The sequence below is a fragment of the Xiphias gladius genome, chromosome 1, assembly GCF_016859285.1.
Source record: "Xiphias gladius isolate SHS-SW01 ecotype Sanya breed wild chromosome 1, ASM1685928v1, whole genome shotgun sequence".
NCBI lineage: Eukaryota > Metazoa > Chordata > Actinopteri > Istiophoriformes > Xiphiidae > Xiphias > Xiphias gladius.
Window position 1 is genome coordinate 10,378,288 of NC_053400.1, and position 24,293 is coordinate 10,402,580.

The 24,293-nt window shown below is 40.9% G+C and overlaps 1 protein-coding gene across 2 annotated transcripts in view; it reads left to right on the forward strand.

The window, feature by feature from the left end:
* Positions 1 to 24,293, forward strand: part of fto (FTO alpha-ketoglutarate dependent dioxygenase) — a 120,640-nt gene that overhangs the window by 28,624 nt on the left and 67,723 nt on the right. The window contains exons 5-8 of one of the 2 annotated variants that reach the window (XM_040131855.1): positions 957 to 1,036; positions 1,668 to 1,811; positions 8,507 to 8,626; positions 16,157 to 16,434. In XM_040131855.1, coding sequence (XP_039987789.1) covers positions 957 to 1,036; positions 1,668 to 1,811; positions 8,507 to 8,626; positions 16,157 to 16,216 — 404 coding nt within the window. In that variant the 3' untranslated portion in view covers positions 16,217 to 16,434. Of the gene's footprint in view, positions 1 to 956; positions 1,037 to 1,667; positions 1,812 to 8,506; positions 8,627 to 16,156; positions 16,435 to 24,293 lie in introns of those variants that run through there. The other variant, XM_040131860.1, reaches the window with a different exon arrangement.

The window sequence follows — 24,293 nt, forward strand, 5'->3', positions numbered from 1 at the left end:
GCGCAGGGGTTGAAAGAAAGATAAATATTTATTACAGTTATCGAGTTTGCCTCTACTCCCTCCTGATCCCACTGACGCATCAGACGCGCCAAGAAAAGAACAGATTGATGGAGATAATTTGTTATTGGATATAAACAGTTTTAAAGACGCAGAGTAATTCTGCCCAGAGACCTAATCCTTCACAATCTCATCAGGGTGAAGAAAACACCGGCAAGTTGTTTTGTTTGTCACCATCTTTTTTTTCTCCCACCAAACAATAATATCTTTCTCCCAAAGCATTTGGCTGTTTGACTTTCAAATCACAGGCATTAGCTGGTGTACTCTTGCTCAGGGCGGCTGTAAATATGCACATGTGCTGTGAATGACAGCTCTGTCATGGCTAAATTAATTATTGGTATGAGGCAAATAATGGCAGAGCTGAGAAACATCTATACACACAAAGAAACACATGGAGGGATACACAGGAAACAGCAGTAAGGCCTCATTGTAAAGCTCCTGTTATATTGGACAAATGTTTGTTGGTATGGCTCTTCCATCTTGACAGATTGAGTGCGATCTGGTTTTGTTTGGTAATTAAAATTATAATACAATGCTGCTCATTCTATTTGATACGGTGCTGGACTAAGTGCAATCTGTCTGAGAGTACAAGATGATTTAGCTGTCATGTTCCTTCATGCTCTGCTTTTCGTCTGTTTTTCTGTTGTAGCCAGTTCTTTTTCTTTTTATGGTCTCTTCTGTTCTTTATTACAATTAATTTGAACCACAAGATCAAAATATGAAATCTTAACTCTAATTCTATTCTGCCAGCTGCTCTTTTGTGTTCTATAACGTTTTATTGAATAGTTATTTCTGTGGGATGAATATTCTTTTCTGGGCCGTTCTCCGCTGCTCTTTTGATGATTATTGGTGGTATTGGTAGTGTGTTCTGATAGTTTTCTCTTCCTTGTATTTACCAGATGACCTGAACAGTACCCACCAGCACTGTGTCCTAGCTGGAGACTCTGCACGCTTCAGCTCCACGCACAGAGTAGCCGAGGTGAGAAGCAAACAGGTCTAAAAGGGAAAACACAAAGTTTCAAATTTGTCGTGAAGATGCTGTATATAGCTTTTGATTTCAGTTGTTCGGTTTGGTTTCTGTTTGGTTTCAGTAAGGACTGTTGTTACTCTTTTAGGGAAAGACTGCGTAAAATAAAAACCTTCAACACTGTGTCTGGTAAACAACATTGACAAAATAGATAAAGTGATGTTTTCTGTGAAATGGAAAGATTTTGTGATATCTTATGAGTGGAGAGGAATCTGTAGCTTTAGGAAAGCTTTTCCATCAAGTACATAAACTTGCCAATTTATAATCTGCTGAGAAATGCAGTACAAATAGATATTTGAATGGCATTTACGTAGGCTATGATCAGTTAAATAAGACCTGTACAATTTTTCAAAGACAAAAATACTCCCAAATGTACAGCACACTGATACAACCTTTTGTTTCTTGATAAAAATTGTAATAGTGACAGCACCATCATTAGGATCATGATGAGTCAAGTACAATTTGAGGGATAGTCATCAAGACCTCTTCTGTTCTCCGGTAGTTATTTTTATATGCTACATGGGTTCAAGGTTTTAGGTAAACCCTGTATGACAGTTACATGGGTCTGTCCCTTTCCTACCAGTGTTCCAGTGGGACCCTGATCTACATCCAGTCGCGCTGCCAAGAGGCCCTGTCCAACCTACACACTGACCCAGAGACAGGCTCCCACAGCCTGCTGGCCCTGCTGCCGACAACACTACAGAACTGTGAGGAGATTCACAATGAGGTGATGATTCACAATGTCTGTATATGTGTGCTTGTTTGGACACATATTTGTCTATGGTTTTTGCATGATTTCCTTTGTGAGTGTGTGTAACTGTTAACATTTATTTGTACTGGCACTGTTAAATCTGTATTGATGTTAAAATTGAACTTATAGAAACCTGTGTTTGCCCCGATTTGCCACTATTTATGCATCAGATCTGAAACAGTGTTTGGAAATATCTGAAACTTGTTTTGGCCTCATGGAGAACCAGATGAGTGAGGTGTGCCTCGGTGGACAACAGACTATGTGCCAGAAAAGTTTATAGAATAATATGCCAGTCTTTGAAAGTTTTCATATGTTTTTCTCTGATCCTGAACCTGCCTGACACTATTTGAATTGTCCTCATGCTTTAATCCTCGCCCATCTGGTATTCCAAGGAGGTTGAAACGTCTAACAACCATCTGCAAATATGCCAGGATTTCATCAGGACAGGATCACAGAAATTGTTGTGGAATATAAAAAAATCTTTCTATTAGCTACCGAAAATTCTGGCATTTTTTATGAATAACATGGATAAATATCTAGTTAGGGAATTTAATTTATTTGAATTACCCTGCATTTGTGCTTTGGATTTACACACCTGTGCATACAGTCCAGAGCAAATACTAACAGGTTGACCTAGTAATCTTTGGTGCGAAAATAGTCTGGACAACAGTTTTGATGTTACATCATCCCTATCCTGAGTAAATTTAATCGAAATTATGACCCAGGACTTAAATAACTATACTCTCAAACAATACAGCAATACAGGTAATTGAAAGTGTGCTCTACAGTATGGCGAAGATTGGTTTTATATGCCTTTTCCTTGTCCTCGGCATCATGGGAGCTCCTGACCATGCCGGTGGTCCTCTGATAACAGGTTAAAGCTCTATAAACGACAGAATGGGAGCTTGCCAGCTTTCCACCTTCTACTTACCTTGTTGTTTCTACTCAGGGAAATGCCTCCAATATGAATTCCAGGTTGTTCTCATTTACCCAGGCCTGTGATGGATTGTAAGGCAATAGCCTCTCCATATGTTATCCAAAGATGGAGTCAAGCCCTGCTCCCCTCCCTAACCCCTTTTCACACACAACAATGAGTGATGCTGGGTTGGGGTATTGAGGGATGGAGTGAGGTCAAAAATGAAGAACATTAGGGGCTGTCTATGGAGCCACCAACCTCATGTGTTAGCTTGCCGCAGGCCAACAGTTAATATAGTACTTCACCTCTCCCCCTTTACACCCCTGGGCTCAAAGCGCATATCCTAGCTCATGCTAGAACCCAGGCCCCTCAGCGGAACGCCATGACAGATGAGTCTGACGTAAGGTTGTTTAAAGGTTGTAGACAATATTAATTATTCAGCACTGCCAAACAATAGGGCTGTCTGTGTCAGGAGGAGTGCTGCACTAGTTGAACTAGCAGCACCTGCTACTTTGCCACATAGCGCCACAGGATTACCAAGTATAGGCCCCCACTTGGAGACCAAGGCAGGTTTATTTAGAAAAACAGGATGCAATTTATAAAATAGAAGGTGTATGCGTATGTATGTGTATGTGTAAGTGTTTAAGTAAAGGGGGGTGCTCTCGGGGGCTCAAGCCTACCCTACCCTGGCACTTGCAATGATCGATGTGGCCATTTGTTTGGAGTTGCCCACGAGAGCAGAACACCCACTTAAATGATGTATTGTTGGTGGAGTTATTTATGATGGCGGCACACTTTGGCGCTTGGCGGGTGCATATTGCGCAGGTCGTGTTTGACATGGACGACCAAGGAGTGAACAAGCCTGAGACGAGCAGGCAGCCTGACCTGAGCAGTGCCTTATGGGCCTATCCTTAAAAATTGCTAAACAGCAAGCTAGCACTGGCTGATGTGTCATGGATATTGTGCAATGTGGTGCGACGGGAAGGGGAGTGGAGGCTGACACTTGACAGAGGCCGTGGGTGGGTCTGACGATGATGAAGCAGAGCGTCTGCCATCTGAGTATGTGTGTTTGGGGATGGGGCGGGATGTCTAGTTGAAGCAGGGGCTGATGGGAGACGGAGACAGAAATTAGGAAAACTGAAGTTCCCACCTGTTTGTTAAGCACGGTCCTTCTCACTGTGTCTTTTTAATCTTACCTCCTGTCTTTGGTGGTGGGGGAGGTATTGGTGGTGGTGGCCGGGGGGGGGTAGTCTAACATAGCATTGCCACACGGCCCCTGTGTGCATGTTTGGCTTTGAAATGCTAATCCCAGACACAAATGTCTTGTCTCATTTAAAGCCACTGTGTCACTTCCCAGGTGGGTGTGTGACAGAGTGCCCTGAGGGACCCCCTCTAATGATGCTAGTCCCCCCACAGTAAATATTGAAGGGTGTGGGACAAGGTTTCCGCACATGTTCTGGCAGAAAGTAAACTGTGTGGAAGCAGGAGTGTGTGACCTTCCTATGTCCTGTTTTCCAGGCCAGAATGTGTCCCAAGGCTCTCAGGTCTTTGCTTGGCTTTGGAACACCTTAGCTGAGGGGCTTATAGTGGCAATATCATTGTAATCTTATAAATCACTTCTCAAAATATATTTTTGCTAGCAGTTTGTAGTCTGTGCCTGTTATTCCTCTTGTATTTACCAGTTTTATTACCTTCTAACACTGTTTTTAATTCATGTGAGACATTTTTATTGTTCATCCTGCAGGTTTATTGGGTTTTTTTAATGTCTTTGTACTTTGTAAGTTTGTTTTGAAAGCGCTACACAAATAAAGATCTACACACAAAGGGAAAAATGTTCTAAAAGTGAATGTGTTTCACCTGTTCTGAGTTCTACAAAATTGTGATTTAGCCAGAGATTTCCTTTTTTTTTTTTTGAAGATTTAATGAACCGATTCAACTGTAATTTAATATTAGTCACATTGATGTGGAGGAGCTCTTGCTCAGGGGAAACTAAGACAGCAGGACCACTCTTACCTACCTCGGTAGCCTGGGAAAGAATTCAGGAATTGAACACTACCAATTTATGGATATAGATAGGAATGGAAGTGTATATAGCAATGTGTGTATGTACAGTAACCTAGCTTTTGACCACTTTGGCAAGTGTGTGATTAAAGTAAATTGCGCTCCTGGTCGCTCGTAGAGAGCTGGGTGGACCAGTCCTCCTGGCTGATGTGTGAGGAGACCGGGAAATGTAAACAGAGGATGGCAGAGTGGGATCGATCCCACTCTCATCAGCTCCAACCTCAGGGCCCTGCCCTGGAAATTGATTGGACCCGCTCAGGGAATACTGTGAAGGTGTGGAAAAAATCGTGCCTCATTAAATGGGAAAAAAGGGGTGCTACTTGGCTTTAATTCTAGAGTTGCCATGGTGGGCGGCTGGTCGACTAATGTGGGGCTAATGTGTAGTTAGTGTGTCCATCACCTGGAGAGATGACAGCGACTGCCACAGGGGAGCCACTAGCTCCCCTCTCGCTCCCCTGCGTTGTCTCAGAGAAAGACTAGCCCTAACAACCAATCTCTTTTTCCCACACACTTTCGATGTGTCCACCTGGATAGATGACATTTAGTCAGAGTTCCCCTCTTGGTAACTCTCAGCTGGGTAGCCAGACTCAAAATGCCACATTGGCCAGCACTCCTCAGTTGCTTTAGATGGCCTGCTTTGTGGCTGCAACTGGCCTGCCCAGTGGGGGACAGGCAGCCATGTCAGCTCAAAGTGGAGACACAGGTTGGTTTCTTCTCACTAAAGGACAGGCAGACAATCAGAGAGATGGAAGGAGGGACAGATAGAGAGAAAAGGACGGCCGATATCAGTGCTCAGAGGCTTTGTTGTGTGTTTGAGCTGTAGTGATCGAAGGGGAGTGGATTTGGAGGGTGTTGAAGGGACCATAAAGGATGACATTTCTTTGAAGGGTGGGTTGTATGGAGTGATTGAGAGGCTGCTGAGCAGCGCCACTGGCTGTGTATTCTCCCTGACATGCCCCAGTCCTTGCATGTCATGCCTGCTGTGATCAGAGCCTTTTGGAAGCAAATGGCAGGATTATTCTGTGCACAGCTTCTACCCAAGGCAGACTTCACTCAAGTTGGTTGTGCACATAGTTTGAGCCCTTTGTTTTAACTTGCGTGGGGGGCTAGATGGTAGGTGACCTGCCTCATTATACTGAGCAATGACCAATAGAAATTTTCAACAATCTTAGCACAATATTTTAGGCTCAGTGTTCATACTTTTCCATTGCACTTTTATTAGCATGAACCAGGATATTGGGGACTTGAATTGAGTTCAAAACTATAGTTGTAGTTGGGGTAGTGTTCTGTACCACAACCATGGCACCTGAGGAAAATGTCTCGTGTGACACCCTATATACCTCTGCACCTCTAACCCATCTTAGTACTGCTTTTCTCTTTTACCTTAGGTTGAAGGATGACTTGCAAGTTTCAGTGGGCATTCTGACTGAAATCAGCCCTGCATTAAAACAATGCAAGGGCGTTGGTGGGGTGTGTTGCTTCAGGTAGTGGTGAGACATGAAATTTCAATCCAGGAACACACTGCACGCAGGGGTTTATAATCCAATGAAACATTTTTTTACAACTCTGGAAAGTTATCATGGTTATCTTTCCTTGCGACGGTTGTGAAGTAAAAAGTAGAAGAACAGCATTCACGTTACAAAGTAATCCACCAGGGACATGCCAGATGACTGTGGGTTGTTTGACCCTAGCCTCCACTGCACCAACAGAGTGCCCTCGTTGAAATGAATGAGCTAAAATTGGTCTGAACTCATTAGCCAGTACAAATTAGTTGTATATGAACATAATTTGTAGGAGACAGGGCTAGATGAGAGTTGATGACTGGCTCATCCAAAAATCTGTGCTAAATGAATAGAATGATAGGTGCAAGATGCATCAGTGAACCAAAAAATACAGGAAAATATTCATATTGACATTTTGAGTCCTGAAACCTTTCAGGGAGAACTAATATGCTCAGAGCTTGTAGCAACTATTTGTGAGTTCACAGCTCTAAAAAGGTTCTGCTGTATACATTGGTTAATGCTTTGTTAGAAGAAGAATAAGCAAAATAGTTTTTCATAAAAGGAACAATAGCTCTCTCAGTCCCATCTGATATGTGACTCCTTTGTATGCAACTACATTTTGTGTTGTACAATTGTCTGTGTCAAAATGTAATAGAGTGTGCATTGTTTTGGGTGGATGATGCTTTGTAGGATGTTTTAGGGGAGGGCAACTCACAGCGTCTCACATTTATGTTGGGCGCAATTGGGGCAATCTTTGATGTACACACTCACATTGGCAATGCATGCAAAGACGTTAACAAAGCCACTAACACACCTATGTAGAGAGACACACGCAAGGGCGCAAACACACCGATCCTCATGCAGGTACAAACACACAAACATGCACACAGAAAGACACACTTTAGATAGGCTACACCTGGCTACATGAAGCATCCTTGCGAGGATTAAATCAGCACTTCAAAAGAGCAGGAAAGAAAAACACTCCCAGCGGAGGAGAGGGGAGCGGCTCGGCAGCCGAGACTGTCATCTCCAGACGGAGCTGGGGAGCGGGAGAGGAGGGGAAGAAGGGGGGAGAATGAGGAGAGTAGGAAGAGGGTGGAGTTTTCAGGTGTGCTGACTGGAAGGTGTGCGTGTTTGTGTGTATGAATAGACATATTCATATATTTGTGTGAATGTACTGTGTGTATGTTGTCTGTCTGTCTGTGTTTGGTAAGGGTGTGATTGTAGGAATGACCAATGTCTGTACTATTTATGGTTTGACTATTTTTCATTAATTTCTTTCCATGTAATTAAAAAATGTGTCTTTTCTGTGTTTTTCCTTTCAGAGTCTTCATAAAAAGGATTGAATGCACTTTGAAATCATTTTATGACATACAATATATGCAGCTATTCAAAGCAATGAATACATTTCTGAGAAAAACATTCATTTTCTACATGCCAAAAATCGTAAAAATATAATTTCTCACAGGGTGCAGGGGTATTCTTAGATATTTTTTTTAAATCAGTTTTTATATAATTTATAAAATTCATTACAATTTTTATTACAAATAGATATATACTTGGACAGAAAAACGGCCAATACTGTATATTTGAACTTGTGTCTTTCAAAAATTAGAAATTTACTAGTTGAAATAAAAGACTCAGTGCAACATTCAATACTTGATGCTATTTTTTATAGGGGGTAAGTAACTTGTGTGCTTGTCATACAGATTGCATACTTAGGTTACAAAATATAAATATGTTTACATGATAATCGTTCAAAGTGGACAGATCTTGGAAGAAATGAGGCTAAAAAGCTATTTTCAACGAATTTTTTTATAGACTTGTATGACTATAAAATTCCATATTTAAATGCTTCATATGACAATTTCATAATTTACAGTAATATATAAAAATGCTTTTCATTCACATTAAATTAAATTTGCTACAATGTCTAATGTTTTACTGTTTTAAAAAAAATTGTGATATTTGTCACTTTCTTAGATTAGGTGAAGCTATGGGAAAATTGTCTGTCTGAACTAGCGTGTTTGTGTGCGTGTGTTTGTGTGTGCCATGTGTGTGCATGTGCGTGTGTTTGTGTGTGCATGTGCGTGTGTGTGTGTGTGTTTGTGCGTGTGCGTGTGCGTGTGCGTGTGCGTGTGTGTGTGTGTGTGTGTGTGTGTGTGTGTGTGTGTGTGTGTGTGTGCTCGCAGGTTGAGTTCGAGTGGCTGCGGCAGTACTGGTTTCAGGGCCAGCGCTACGCTCGCTTCTGCAGCTGGTGGACCAGACCAATGGAGCAGCTCGAGAAGGACTGGAAGCTCATGGAGACCATGGTAAGGCCACTCAGATGCACTGCTGGTCACATGGCAGCCTCACTGTCTGGTGTCTTAGCCTGCGTAGTTGTCAGAGTATGTCATCAACTCAGTGTCACTCACATTACTTTTCTAATCCTTCAGTGGTAAAGTTAAAAGTATTTCCATCTTAATTTGCAGGCTGCTTCTGTACTAAAGCATGAAACTGATTTTTCTCCTCAAGCTCAGGTTGACAGGAACACCATCCTCTAGCCAAGGCCTTACATTGATGCTATTCCTGTTATAGAAAATAGATGCAAGAAGGTGTAAATTGTTTTTTTAAATAATATAAACAAAACCGTATGAGAAAATAGAAAACCATATTTATTGACCCTGATTTTAATAATACATCTAAAGGGAATACTGTATGTAACATATTGTCATAAAAACCACAACTATCAAAAACATTCTTAATAGTGAATACTACTACTACTATTACTAATACTACTAGTACTAATAATAATAATGAAAATAATGAAAATAATGAATAAGCATTTTTACCATTTCCCCAAAATATGAGCAGCTTCATAACTAGTTTAGTCTCACTCTGCCATTTATCAATAAAGTTTTTAAATGCTCAACATGCCTCTGCTTGTGCTTTTTATACAGATTACATAAGTGATCTGCTGTCCTATAATGCTCCTCACAAGGGAGGGTGTGTTTTAAAGTTACATGATGGATTGTCTAACGTCTCTCCATGGTGCATTTTTAAGGATGTGTCGTGTTTGTCGTAGCCTCATAGTAGTGTTATAAGAAAGGAACGTTGGCACGCGGCTATTAGTTAGAAAGGAATCACTTAGTAGTTTCAGACTCATGATTAAGTGACCTTACTCACAGCTCTGTCCTGTACATATGTGCTACATGCACGCAGACGCACACACACACACACACACACACACACACACACACTGTAGATTTACTATACATGCTTGGTCTTGCTTTCTCTCTCTCCCCACAGGTTCTCGCAGTCCTCCTCTCATAGCTAAATTTCAAAGAGTGTGTGTGTATGTTCATGTATTTATGTGTGTGTATTTAACAACCAGACACCAGAAGCAGCAGGGGGCACTCTTGTATCACTGTAGCAGGATTGGAGGGAACGAAAGAGCTGTGCTCCCCTTTTCCTCCCTGCTCCCTCCCTCTCTCTCTCTCTGTCTCTCTGTCTCTTTATGTCTCTCACCCACTCCTGCTGTCTCTGGGAGCTCTCTGTCTCTGTCAGTGTCGAGTGCTGAGCAGTAATCACATCTAATGCTCAGGCGGGGATAAAGACAGGGGCTGGAGGAGAACAGTACTGCTGCTGCTGACACTGCCCGGGTCTAGTCGTAGTCTCTCTCTCTCTCTCTCTCTCTCTCTCTCACGCACACACACTCACACACTCACACACACACACATACAGTCAAACAGCATGGCAGAGGGTGTCTGGGTGTGGGTGTGGGGGAGTTAGTAGACAGGGGCTAAACTCATCTAGAGCTCCACCTCCGGGCCCAGATGAAGTGTGTGATTTGGACCTGTATTTAGAAAAGGGCATCAGTGAAATGTGAGGTCTTTTTCTTTCTCTGTTACCGTGTCTCAGTCTCGCTGTAATGGACAAGCAAACCATATCCACTGTGTGTATTTGTGTGTGTGTGTGTCTCTATGTGTCCACATGTGGATTTCTGTCATGCAGTAAAAACTTAGAATCAGACTTTATATGATACAGCAAATAAAGTGTGAGCTATTATTTTTAGAAAAAAGTTTAAACAAAAAGTTAAATTAAAAAAAATGTGAATACATATCTGTAAATAAAATTGTATGTAGAATTTTAATATTTTACATTTCAAATTACTCTGATGTGTGTTTATAGCAACAATAATGTTAAAGTCTAAATTCTTTGACTAAATTGTTAATTACATAGTGTCAAATCGAACAAAAGCAAGTATGTCTTCTGCAGAAATGCATATTAAACCTGTGCAAAAATGATACACCGGTGAGCGCATAAATGTAATGATTCACTATTGTGATGAAAGACAACATTATTGCTCTGACAAGCAATATTTACATACATGCATCGACCTCTGATATGCTGATGAAAAGCACTTTATAGATGTGACTTATAGATTTTCCTTTTGGGGGTTGGATTAAAACACATTTCTCTAAATTACTTTGAGTTATTTAAATTATGTGGGTTCCCCTTTACATTCCTTTATTGCATATATTTTACATTTTGAGGCTGCCAATTGACAGCATAGTGTAATGTAGTGAAATACGAGTGGCCTACTGTGTGCAGATGCTGTTTATTTATTTAGTTGTTTCTGTTCTTGCCTGCAGAGTATATTTTAATACAGCATTATTTTTGTCAAATTTGCTATCACCATGGGTATTTTAAAATAACAAATATATGTCTCTTTAAATAGGGTTTATAAAATGACACTGTGTTGTTTTATACACTGTGCTATAGCAATAATACAGCCTATTGTTTTATCCTGCTAAAATAGCAATACAAACAGCCAGCCCTCCTCTCTTTATTGTCATATTTAGCACACAGTGTTGTGGGATGCGCAGGGCTATGTATGCGTTTGTTAGTCTGTATGAAGAATGTTGCAATGGGGGGGACTAGCTCCTGTTTATGGATACTGTCTCTCCCTGGGGCTCTCTCTCTGCTCCTCAGCCCGTTGTCATGCAAATGCTTATCCTTCCATTTGCATGACATTTTGATAAAATACATAAATAAATATATAAAGAATCGAAACAAAACAAGTCCACTTGCTTGCTTGCCTCTTTTTGGTACCTCATGAATTTATTCGGTTCCTTGATGGAAACAAAGAGACGGGCATCTGAGTAAACTTCAAGTGTAGGTATGTGTATGTGAATATACAGCAAAAGTATAATGTGTGCATGAGTGAGTGTGGTGGGGTTTAGTGTATTTAAGGTAAGAGTTGTTTCTGGAGGGTGGAAAAGGTCATTAACTTAAAGGTTTTACATTCCCCTGTGATCCAGGGTGCTGAAGTCCGTTTAGACCTGCCTGGCTCACAGCCTTACGTTCCCTCAGGACTCTGCTATCATGGACTCTGCTATCATACAATAGTGACATTTCCTTAAACTAGCAACAATGAATAGCTTCCGTCTGGCTGACAATAGACAGAGAGTCTTGGCTTTATGCAGAATATTTTAAATACCGGTGTGGTGTTTTTTATCTTTCCTCTTTTCACTGTGGGGGAGAAGCGACAGCGACGAGCCCATGTGCACATCTTCCTTTTATTTATTTTTCTCTCCTGTCCTGTGCATGTGTGTTTGTGTGAGGGTGTGTGTGTGTGCACTATCGATGTTAATGTATGCACTCGGCTTGACTTTAATTGATTTAGCAGCTCTGCTTGCACAGTACAGCTTTTTCCCTAATTTGTCACTTTCCTGACTTCTGTGGCTGCTCATCTCGCAACTTCAAAAGCCACCACGGATGCAAAGAGATTTCACCGCACTCTGTCTCTCTCTCTCCCTCTCTGTTTTTATGTTCTTTCTTTCTCTTGTTCTCTCCCTCTCTCGCTCCCACTATCTCGCCATATCTCTGTCTCTTTCTCACACTTTCCCCCTTATTTGACAGGAGAACGAGCCTTGTAGATGGAAATCTTTTCAACACATATCAAGGAAATTAATCTACTTTCATAATAAATGGGATCCACTCAGTTGAATACATTTGTATACTTCAAGATGTACAAAACAGGAAGTGGTATCGGGGCCATGTCTTCCTCTACTCTGTTCACCCAGCCTGTCACTCCCTGTTTTCCAATGATTTGGTCACACACACACACACACACACACACACACACACAGACATACTGTATATGCAGTACAAACTCTTTTTTTTTTTTCCATTGTGTGACAAAATTTACCTCCTCTGATTTATAACGGAGGCTGGCTTTTTCATGCATATCTGCATGTGTGTGTGTATGTGCACGGATGTGCTTGGTGACCATTTCATCTTCACCCCTCACTTTAATAACAGTCTTTGGAAACAATCTGGGCTGCTGAGGAGGGGTGCACTGCAATTGTACACAGCCTGGCCCGGTTGCCATCGATAGCTGATTAGGTTATTGACCTAGCGTGTGGAGGGTGGGTGCTCAGGAGGCGGTCGGGGAGGGAGGGAAGGAGGATAGTGAGCTGTAGGGAGAGTCAGTAGAGACAGACAGAGGCAAAGGGGGAGGCAGAAAAAGAGAGAGAGAGAGAGAGGTTGTGTGTGTTCAGGGGAGGAGGGGTGGGGGGTCAATGTAAATGTTATTGCTGTGTGAGCTCATTTGATCAAAGTCCTGGAAAGGTTAAGCGAATCCAATCTGGTTTTGTATGGCAGAGTGGAGACACAGGCGCTAGGGAAGAAACCCCCAGGACGGAGAATGGATTATCATATTGGCGCTGGAGTAGCGGGGGCCTCCGACGGACAGTTTACCCTGCCCGTAATGCGTTTAGACAGCAATTGGCCTTAATAACCTTTATTGACTTCAGCGGGTCAGTGCCAAGAATCTAATTATCAAAGTGTATCAATTTCATTGGAGTTTAGAGTTGCACCGCTCAAAATAATTATTTTAAGGTCGGGCTGGGGCAATTAATCCCTTCTCCACTTATTTGATGGCTTTGTAAAACATTATAAATGTTATGGATTCTGTTGTGCGTTTCTCCGTAAATAATTTCAGGGAGCAATTTTTTGTAATGTATTATTTGGAGAGCTTGCCATACCGGTCCAGCTGAGGGAAAAAAGATAGCATATTTGGAAAGCTAGACCAGAGCTGAATCATGTTGCAGATGTTTACCAGCAGTCATTTTTCTCTTTTGCTTGCTGTTTTACTTGCACAGTCGGGCAGAGTTTTATACCCACTTTATATGCACACATGGAACCCAGATTAATTATAAGTGTGAACTAAGCAGTAAACTGTTTAAAGACCATTTTTATTGCTCATTATGAAGCCATTTATTATCTCTTATATGAAATCACACTGTTTATTCAACATATTGTTTTGCATTTTAAGCTCTATACTGAGCAAATACGTTTATACATTTAATGTATTCTAATTCTTTGCGGTTCTTACACATATATACAGTGTGTGCACTTTTGTTTGTGTGTATGCATGTAGGTTTGGTTGTGTCTGTTTGTGTCCATTTATCTTCATGTGTGTGTCCAAAGTGTGAGTGAAGGAAGTAAATGTGCAGCTGCACAGTAGTTTATCCTTCATTGACAGTCAATACGTGCTGTACCTGGATAGCAGCAGCTGTTTTTTCTTATCGCACAGCATAGACTAGAGGCCTAATCCACACGTTCATTATTGCATGGCCTTGTTTACCCACGGCTCTATATTAGCTTGCTTGCTTTGCCCTATTTAGACGGAGCTGTATAAAAAAGAAATTACTCAAAGATTATTGTTATTATTCATTTAAAGAGGAAATATATGGCTGATAATACATTTTACATCACGCAGCAGCTTGTGTTTGGAAATATAAAATGAAAAGAAGCAGGAAGACACAGAGAGAGAGAGAGAGAGAGAGGGAGAAAGAGAGAAGGGAGAAAATGTAGCATCGCACAGGTATTTGCAATTCTCTTTGAAGTCCCTATTCAACAGGGTAAGCTGAATTTTCGGCAGTGCCTGATAGTGTTCTGCGTAAATGCTTAAAGCCCTTTAGAGAATTTTCATGGGCAGATACGCGGTGGCTTGAAGGGAGCGTTTATGTTACCTGGAGCCAATGCAGCCCTCAGCTTTGTACCTAAAGATGTACACTAGTAGTGAATGGAATCCCACAGAGGTTTGTCTATGACAGAATCTGACTGCAACATCGCTGTAAGCCAAAGCGGGGAAAAAAGAGCTACGAACGGGTTTAACCCTGTCACTCCTCAGCCGGCATCTCACATATGCATACACGTGAACAGACACAGAAGGACAGAAACACTAACTGAGACACGCTAAAAAACACACATACTTACCTATAAAGTACAATGGGAAAGTTTAAAATAAAAGTTTGTGGTGTTTTCAGTTAATAAATGGAAGTAACAGTAACATGGAAGATTTGTTTAGTCTCCTTTGGTGGATTTATTTTGAAGCTGTTTTGCAATACTACAATATTCAGTAATTTTTTAATGTTACATAGTAGAACGAGAGTGGCACTCAGTATAGTGTATACCTCTGCCAAGGCCAGTTTAAAAAAAACATACACCAGACTTAAGAGAAGAAAATTCAAATTCTTAGTAAATGATCCAGATCTGCCCCAAAATTGAATGGGTTCTTCCTTGGCCAATGCCCCATCCCTCCACCGATCTTGGTGCAAATCAGCTCAGCAGTTTTTGTGTTGCCGACAAATAAACCAACAAACAAATACAGGTGAAAACATAACCTCCTTTGCGGATAAAAGTGGCTCATTCAAATATGCTCAGGTTCAAAAATACACACACACAAACAGACATGCACGCTGGGCTGCCAATCATCATTGCTCTTGTTGTCATAGTTCATAGTGTACCAGTTCATTTTTCTTCTTGAGTACAATTCCTTTTGGAGAACTTTCTCATTTAAAATGATTCCTCATATAAGTATGTTATTATTTCTCAATAACAGGATGTAGCTCTGTGTCCCGAAACCTTAGGTGGGATAACTGTTGCATTTTCATTCCTACAATAGACTCAGACCTAGGCAAACTTTTCTTGTTACTATGGATGACTGAATTTGGAATGTATTAGACGAACTTAGCCATTATTGACTGTATGGCAGTCAAAAAACTAGCTCATCGAAAAAAATCCATCTTTTTTTTTTTTTTTTTTTTTTTTGTACCCATGACCGGCGTACACCTCATCTTTACAGTGAGGGGGTGGGGAGTCTTATTGACAGTGTTTGGATAATTTACTTTGTTTTTCTGTGAATTGTGATGTTGACAGTGTTTTTACGGTATCAACCTGCTTTGAAGGCGGCTTGTCTCGTCTTCTTAGAAAACAAATGAGCACTTTACAGAGACTGATCTGCCTTATCCGCTTAGCAGCTCCCTCAATCCCTGCATTTATTTATTTACTTACTTATTTACCTACTTATTCATTTACTTACCTCTGTACGGATTTGGTTTGATTTTGTCTCCCTCTACTCACGGCCACCCCCTCCTCTTCTTCTCCCTCTCTTCATCCTTGGCCCCGATCAGCAAGATAAGCCTTCAGAGGAGGGGAGATAACATCCATTAAAGTGGTAAAGAGGAATTATGGGGCAGCCCAGATTAATCACTGCTCAGCTTAATCGCATTCAGTGCGGACGGCGGGGTTGGCTGCAGGGCCCAGCTTCTTCCTGTGTCATACCAACAGAGAAAGAGAGATGCAAGGAAGGAGTGTGTGTGTGTATATGTGTGTGTGCTGAAAAGTGCCTTGATGGGGGAGAAAGTATAAAAAGATGAAAGAGAGATTTCAGAACATCTCATAGCAAAGCCCAACCCTCTCGTTGCTGACTAGAGACATTACTACTAACCAGAGCTTGACGTGTAATTATTCCAGTACTTTGATCCAGGTGTAATTGTTTACTTTTGCAGGCAATCATGTCAAAGTGGTGGAGTACAACGAATTACCACAGACGCAAGAAAACACATTGATTTGTCACTAAAAACAAAGAAAGTAACTTAAACTCTTGTTCAATTTATATTGTTTTAGTGTATTATTAATCTCATTGAATATTGAGTACATGGCCGGAGCTTGTTGATCGCTTGTTCAATATTTCTCATGGTTAGAAATAGTAATACACACACTGAAATGTGCTGAACTCTGTAAACCAAAGTGAATAAAAACAGAGCCCTCATACTCTGAACCCTGTGTATGCACTTTTAATAAAATCATTTGAATCTGAGTCTGGATCCTAATCAAGTCCTGTGGTTGATATGCTTATTATTGTTTATCTGCACGTCAACTCAAATTCATTTCACATTTCTTTGTACAGGCGCTAATCACAGTCACAGTCTCTGAGGGCTTCGTATCGCCCACACATAGTGAAACAATAAATGAAGCCGATTAATGAAAATGAAAACAGCCCACCCCAACTATAGATCCTCAAAGTGAATAATAAAAAATCCCACCCTAAACCTAATTAGGGTCACAAATAGAGCATATCTTCTTAAGGTTCTAACAGAGAGAAAGAAGGCAACCTATTTTCAGAAAATATTACACACAGGTGAGGTCAAAAATCTCAGTGTAAAATGATATATGCTGTACATATACAACGGACAAACAACACAAAAAAAAGGCCCAAAGCTACAAAGTCAAATATCACTTTGATACTGAATTACACCTTACATGTCTTGGAGAAAGGCTTAGGCATAGGTCTATAATCCATGATCACTTTTTTGTTCAAATGTTGACCTAGTAGAGAAAAATAGCAACCACTTAATACCTCAGTACCTCTCGAATGCTTCAAAATCACTGTAACAGCCATTGTGTTCGAGTTTTTGAATTACATAAAGCCTTCTTTGAAAAGAATGAGCGGGGAGAATGGGGTGGTGCTGATGGGAAGACAGTGTAAAATTGTTTGATTCGCTTGAAGAAACGCAAAGAAAAGGAAGATGTATGGGAAAAGATTGTTGATGATAATTTTATCAATTTTTTTATAGAGGTGGAGGAGGTGGAACAGAGAATAGAAATTGGGGGTGGGGGAAGCAGTATTTTCACAGGTGAGGGGAGTAGAGAGAGACCGGTAAAGATTTAAGTTTAGAGCATGCGAGAGAAAGTAATTAAGAAGGAATTGAAAAGCTGAGGCTGTAGACAAGGGGATGTGAGCGTAGTCAGAAGGAAGTATGAGTCCTGGGAGCATTCTGGGAAGTTCCATGCCAGGTTTTTTTGGGTCTGTGCACCTTTCAAAACAAGACATTTACAGTATAAAGAGATAACCCAACAGAGGTCAAACCTGATGTGTGTGTTTTCTGGTAAAGTTTATTTTCTCCCATGCGAAGCCTGAACCTGTATCTGTTTTTGTAGTTTTTTTTTGTAGTTTTGATCATTAATACTATTGGTGTTTACTCACACAGTTTACTCAACAGTTTCACTGCTGAGATCCCAACAATGGTATTTTAGTACTATAGAGCAAGAAACCTTGCTGTTCAGACAGATCCTCAAATGTTTCATTGTAGGTGTTTTAATTAATTTTTAAAATTAGAATCGTACACACCCAAAGTATCCGTTATAATCATCCATTGCAATGTTAAAACGTGTGCATGCACACCTATAGTAATTATGGTAACAAAGAAACCAAGAAGTTACTGTGCAAGATATAATTAACTTTTACAGCTGACTGTTAGGGTAATAACTTTTAATTTTCACCTTTGTTTACACTGGACTTGTTTAAAACCGGTCTGGCCACTCACATACAGTACATAGCTCACCAATAAAGGTGGGGAGAAAGATTTTTTCATAACCAACCAGACTGATGGGCGAAACTGATAAAACTGGTGAACGTAAAACCCAGACAGTCACAAGAAAAGAAAAAAAACATGACATATAACTCTTAATGTTTATTTGGAAAGTAAACATATAGCAAATAGAATTTAGACCATTTTACTCATGGTCAGGTCACAGGAAATATGTGCTGTTGCAGACAGAAGGACAGAATCAGTTTTAACTGTGGTTTTCACAAAAATGAAGCAAATGTTCAGGCTGTACCACACTGGTGAAGGTGAGACTGGCCATCCTTCCAGGTAGTGAAACGCTTCCACCCTCTTATCCTTCCCGTGCAGATAGAGCGATCTGATGGGTGGTGTTAAATGGGTGAGATGTAGGACAGTGTAATTAACGCTGGAGCTTTAGCGGGCCCCGCCTTGCTCCGCTGGGAGCGACCAATATAGCACTCATTAATTCCTATTTGTGTGTAATGAGAGGGTCATGTTGGATGTAATAATGGCTCTTTTATTTGGGTGAGAACTGCAGGGCGGCATCCTCTCCTGGCTAACAGTCTCATAAACACCCTTTAGCCGCTCTCATCAGCCTCCCTAGGTGGGGAGCAATCACATACACATACAACAATGGATGGGTGGGTGGGGGAAATGTGGAAATGTGTGGAAAATCACGTGTGTTTAAAAACACTTAAGTAACTATTTTAACTTGCTCTTTTCCTAGTTTTCACCAGCAGATAGCCAGTAATAACACCATATCAGCATCATATATTAAAGTGTTTAGCTGTTTTGAAATGATCTCTTTACATTCACCAGTGTTTGTGCATGGTTTTCCCCATTTACCATACGTTGTGTGTATAATCAGCATTGCTGTTGATAATTTACCAGAGATTACACATATTATCTTTTTAGATATATTTTCCTGTCGTCCAAGCAGCTGGTGTTTTTGTTCCTTTCGGTTAAGGTAAAAAATCCTCAGCCCTGAAAAATCCTCAGGGACTGTGTTCAAATGCTGATTTGTTTCAACAGAGTTTCAACATAGAGCACAACAAATCCTTACAATTAGGATACAAATGTATGGCAGACATAAATGTTGTGAAAATAGGTTCAAACATGACTGCTTTTTGATCTCAAGATACAATGCACTATACGCAGGTTTGTGATTCATTACAATTATCAGGTAAAAGATGGAACTCAATCTGAAATGTAGTGTATTCATTTTTAATTCCATTTAATTAATTATATTGATATACTCCACAGTGGAATCCTTCTTAGAGCATATACAGTTTGTGTTGAACATGCGGTGTTAATGTTTAACCTGCTAGTGTTATGACCTCTTTCCCAGATTGAAGTAGACAGCATTTTATAGAGTGTGAGTCTATAATCCAGTTATATCTTACTGTTTCATGGTGTTTGCCATTGTCTATTACTGTGTAGCCATGTAGTGTGGAGAGAATTGTATAAGGCAAAAGGGCTACCAGTTTATATCCATAGAGAAGCATTAAATACACTCCCATTTTTGTCACATATGGTACAGTGCTTTGAATTGTCAGCACTAGGACTTGAGGTAGAAAGATGCAACAGACAATATATTGACATCCACAAACCTTAGTGTTAAATTAAGCAAATAAGTGAGCCCAATTAATTGAGATCTGGAATAATAACAAAAACAAACAAAATTGATATTTATCTATCAACACAAAGTTTGCCTGCCACTGATACTGCATAGACCTTATGACTTTTACGAAAGTTTATAGTATTTTTATGGCAAAGAACATTCAGTTTTCGGGATCTTAATCTGACCTACTTTAGACATAGTCTTCCTCTATAGGTAATTCACATTTAATGTCAGACTAGACATATGACAGGGCATGTTTAGTTTCACTACAGATGCTTTCAGCCACATGCAAAGATTGAGAGAATCAGTACACTTAAGACTTTTTGTAGTCAATCAAAACTTTGTTAGCAGTGCATTTCAGCCCCTGCAGGCAAACCCCCCCTCCAAAACAAAACTGCTCTGTGTGAGCGTGTCTAGATGGATGGAAACCCCTTTTTATTGGTTTAGCATATTCCAAGACCTGAAGTATGGTGCAGTGTGTGTAACACTGTAACTCTGGGGTTTAGAAATGCTGGCTTTGGCCCCATTCAGCAAAAAGCTTTTTACTGGCAGGAGAGTGAGGTGCTGATCACAATCTGCTATCTAGCTAGAATCTAGACTCAGCTTTCATATACTGAAAGAGAGAAAGGGAGTTTTAACAGAGCAGAAGGTGCTTTAGTGTCACGCTCGTCGCAAACATCTCTGTCCAACTCTGTCTTCATTGTCCTGAATTAGTCAAAGCGCCTCTCAAAGCTTTCTTGTGATGGATGGATGATACATTCTGTGTGTGTTTGTGTGTGTGTCTGTCCCCTGTCCCATCCTGCTGGAGAGCTAATTCAGACTAAGAACTATGTGGTTTAGCCATTAAGGTCAACTGGATTCACACTCCTTGTCATGAGACAGAGACAAAAGCCTTGCAAGAAACAGGCCGGTGAATTTTTATGTGATATTTGTGGGCCCACTGGACTACGACCCAACAACAGATTTTCCTTTTCTTCTTGCCACCAAAAGGGAGCACCACAAAAGCCTGTGAGTTCTGCTTCATTTGACCCTGTGGAAAGCATATGTCCTTCTATCCCGCTTGCATTCTGCCCAGAAGATGGACTGCCGTAGGGGCCATAGAAAGCATCCCTGCCCACTTGAGTGTGTTACAATGCCTTCAAACAAAATCACTTGTCAGGGGTCTTCCCTTTTTGGGAGGTTCCTCCCCACCCCCGAACCCTTTGTCACTTCAAACATATTACTCTGATGTTTCAGACACATTTTTCTAATGTTTTACACTCCATATAATCTGCTGTGTGTAGCGAAGCCCATTTTACTGGCTGACATAATTGATGGTGCCCGCAACCTTGCAAGGGTCAATCTGGCAGAAAGGCCTTGGTTTCTTTCACCACGGAGATCGCGAGAACACATTAACACACCCAAACACAAATACACACACACACACACACACACACACACATCGAGTTAAATTAATGATCTATAGATGTCCTTTTAAGAAATTTTTGTGCTATCGTATAAACATCTAGATAGACTTTGAGTAGAATCCTTTTAGAGATCTTTCAAGAAATTCTAAAATCTACTTTTTTCTTTTCTACTTGTAAAATTTACGTAGCTGCGTTTCAGCATTCATCATTAATGGTACTTATGAGTATATATAAGGAAAGTGTGAAATATGCCTTGTTGAATTATTTTAAAATTTCATTATTTTTACAGGAGTAGGAATAAAAGGATATTTTGGAGTAACTGCAAGAAGTGTTGTAACAAACCTTTTTTAAAGGTCCCTTGAAGTCAATGCTCTAAGTTTCAGTTGTAAGAACTGTTCAAAGTTGCACAGATAATTCAAAAGACACATATAAAGACACACATGCATATATAAAGAAAAACTTCTTTGAATAATTTTTCTTATTCAAAATTTTTTTTCCGTAGAACTTGCCTCTCTCATTTTCTTTATTGTTTATAATACCAAAGGTAATATCAAAGGTCGTGGGGCTTCAAAGTCTGGAAGACAACTCTGACCAGCAATGTTGACACCCTTCACTTTTCCCCTACACACACACACACACACACACACACGCACACACACAAACACACACACGCACACACACACACACACACACACACACATACACACACACACACACTTATACGCACACATGCACACAAACACACACATACACACACGCGCGTTATCAACCAATCTCACGTAATGGAAACTGAGCAAATTTAATTTCAGATATGCCTCAATTTTGAGCCATCTATAATCATGTGACAGCAGGCAGACGGCAGGAAAAAAACACACATTCACATACACGCACACACTTTATGACTTAAAGTGTGATGTCACAGAAAAGTGAATGTGGTCTGGGCTTATTTCTTCCTGGGCTAATATAATTTTTCCACCGGTGGAGAGCCCCGCAACTCCCCCCACACAAGAGCCAAGTAACTCGGCGGTGGCGTGCAGCAAACACACACAGATCCCTTGTCCAGACTGGAACTGGCCCTGGCAGGATCACAGCTCCCCAGTTGTATATATCAGTGAGCAGAAGCTATCCATTACCCCGAGCAAGGTGTCTGATGCCTTTTTCCACCAGTGGTCAAAGTGATATTGGTTTCTTGTATTTGAGGGGAGAGGGGGATGGAGACAGCTAAGAGTCTGCCAAACTCCCACTCCTAAGTCCTATGAAATCAGATGTCAGAGCAGCTGAGCTTGAACTGTGGCAAACGTCAGTGGAGTGTCTGGAGATGTGGAGAAAAGGGTTCAACCATAAAGCTTTAGATACCTTGCTAATGTGCTAGCCATGGAGGTGGGCAAGATGAAGTCAAGGAGGAATGACAACAGGGGGTGTTTGACAAAGTATACATCATTAATTTTACAAATATCATGTAATTGCTATGGTATGAAAAATTGGTTTTCTGTCCAGGATATTAGGATATTTCCCAAAATCATTCAGCTGGTGTTATTCTTAGGTATTAATTGGTCTTTTAGCTGATGGCTAAAATGAAAACCAGCAGAGCTCTGAGTCATTGTCTTGGTGAACAAGTTGAAGCCCCAATTATCTCGAAGAGTTTAGCCACTATCTGGTAATTACCAGCAATAATAAAACAGAAACATTTTCTTTTTCTCATTACATGAAGTATTAAATCTTAAATTGCTCCATAGGAAATGCCTTTGACATGACATTTTGGATTTTTTTTGGAAAGTTTAGGTTTTACAAACAATATCTGTACTGCATAGCAATGTCTATTTGGATTTGGAGTTCCATATCACACAACTGGTCTATCGCCAGAATGTTAACAGTCTCATCTGCAGCTGAAAGGTATTTTTTCCCCAAAAACACAACTCACTCATTTTCTCCTTAATACAATAAATGTATTTTTTATATCAAACTGATTTTGTGAAGGTTTTAAGTTCTGGCATGCTATTACTATGAGTTAAAGGCCACCGTGGTGGCTCAACAGTCACAAACAGGTGGATGGATTAATAGTTAAGGCCATGCCTGCCTCCATATGGGCACGCGGCCATGTTGGCACACAAAAAGACAGGGGAGTATGCTGGCCTGTTGTTGGGCCTGTTACACATGCTAGTGGCAGGGAGGCAGGCATGGAGGTTGCCAGTCTGACAGACAGAGGTGCACTTCTTGTCAGAGTTGATGCACCATGGTGGCAAATTAACATCAGCCACCAGCCAAAACCTGGGAAATCTTTGGTGTTACTGGTGAGTTTTTTGTTCACCACCTACCCTTTTAGGGGACCATCCATCATTTGGATAGTCTATTCTGGTCTAGAAATCACTCCTGTCAGTTGAAATGGTTAATAAGGTAGGTAAATTTGGGGATTTGTAAGCGACGTGGCCTGCAGGCGTAAGAAGTTTCCTATATAAGCGAGTGCCAGTGAGCTAAAGAGTGCTCTGGGTCCCTTGAAAGAACTAGTCTAAAGTCAGCTAAGACATTTCATGGGGTGTTAACAGTTTCTCAGACACTCTGGTGGTCAGCTAGTAGCTCTGTTTTATGGAGTGTAAACGTGCATCTTTTTTTAACCTTCCTCCCTTTGAGCACTTGCTTCATAGCTATTATATGATCCGTGACAGCTATTATGTGATGTTTTAAGGGATGTTGCACCATATTGCACTGTGTGCAGCAACGATTTTCCCATTTTATTATTCTGTGTTGAATGAGTGACATTTTGTTAGGTGATAGAATAGACAGCTGCTTGTTGGTGTTAAGATACAGTCCTGGCTTGAGGTGTTAGTGAGCTGCCCCAGGCTGCCCTCCAGCCAGCCTTGGTTTGCAACGCTATCAACACTCCAGCTCTCCACCAACCAAAATATCATCTAGGCCTAGCTTTGTGTTTGTTTACCTACCCTGTTTCTGCACAGGGCCGGAAATGTTTATGCCTATCTGTAGAAAAATAGACAAGGTTGAGTTTGGGGTCTGGGGACCAGGAATCGGGGTACCAGGTTCTCCTTGTCCTCTCGTTCACCTCGGAATGTGGCCTGGGTCAGGGGGACATCTGTGGTCAGCATCAGGCTGTGAGAGGTGGAGGCTGAGGACAGCTACTGTCATCAAGGGATAAATAGGAGGACAGAGGGGACTGATTAGTGCTAACACATGCCCAGAGACAAAGGGCTCTGGCCTGGCCGTAGCTGACTGAGGCAGAGCTTGACCAGTAAACAACCAGTGGGGTGTCTAAATGGCC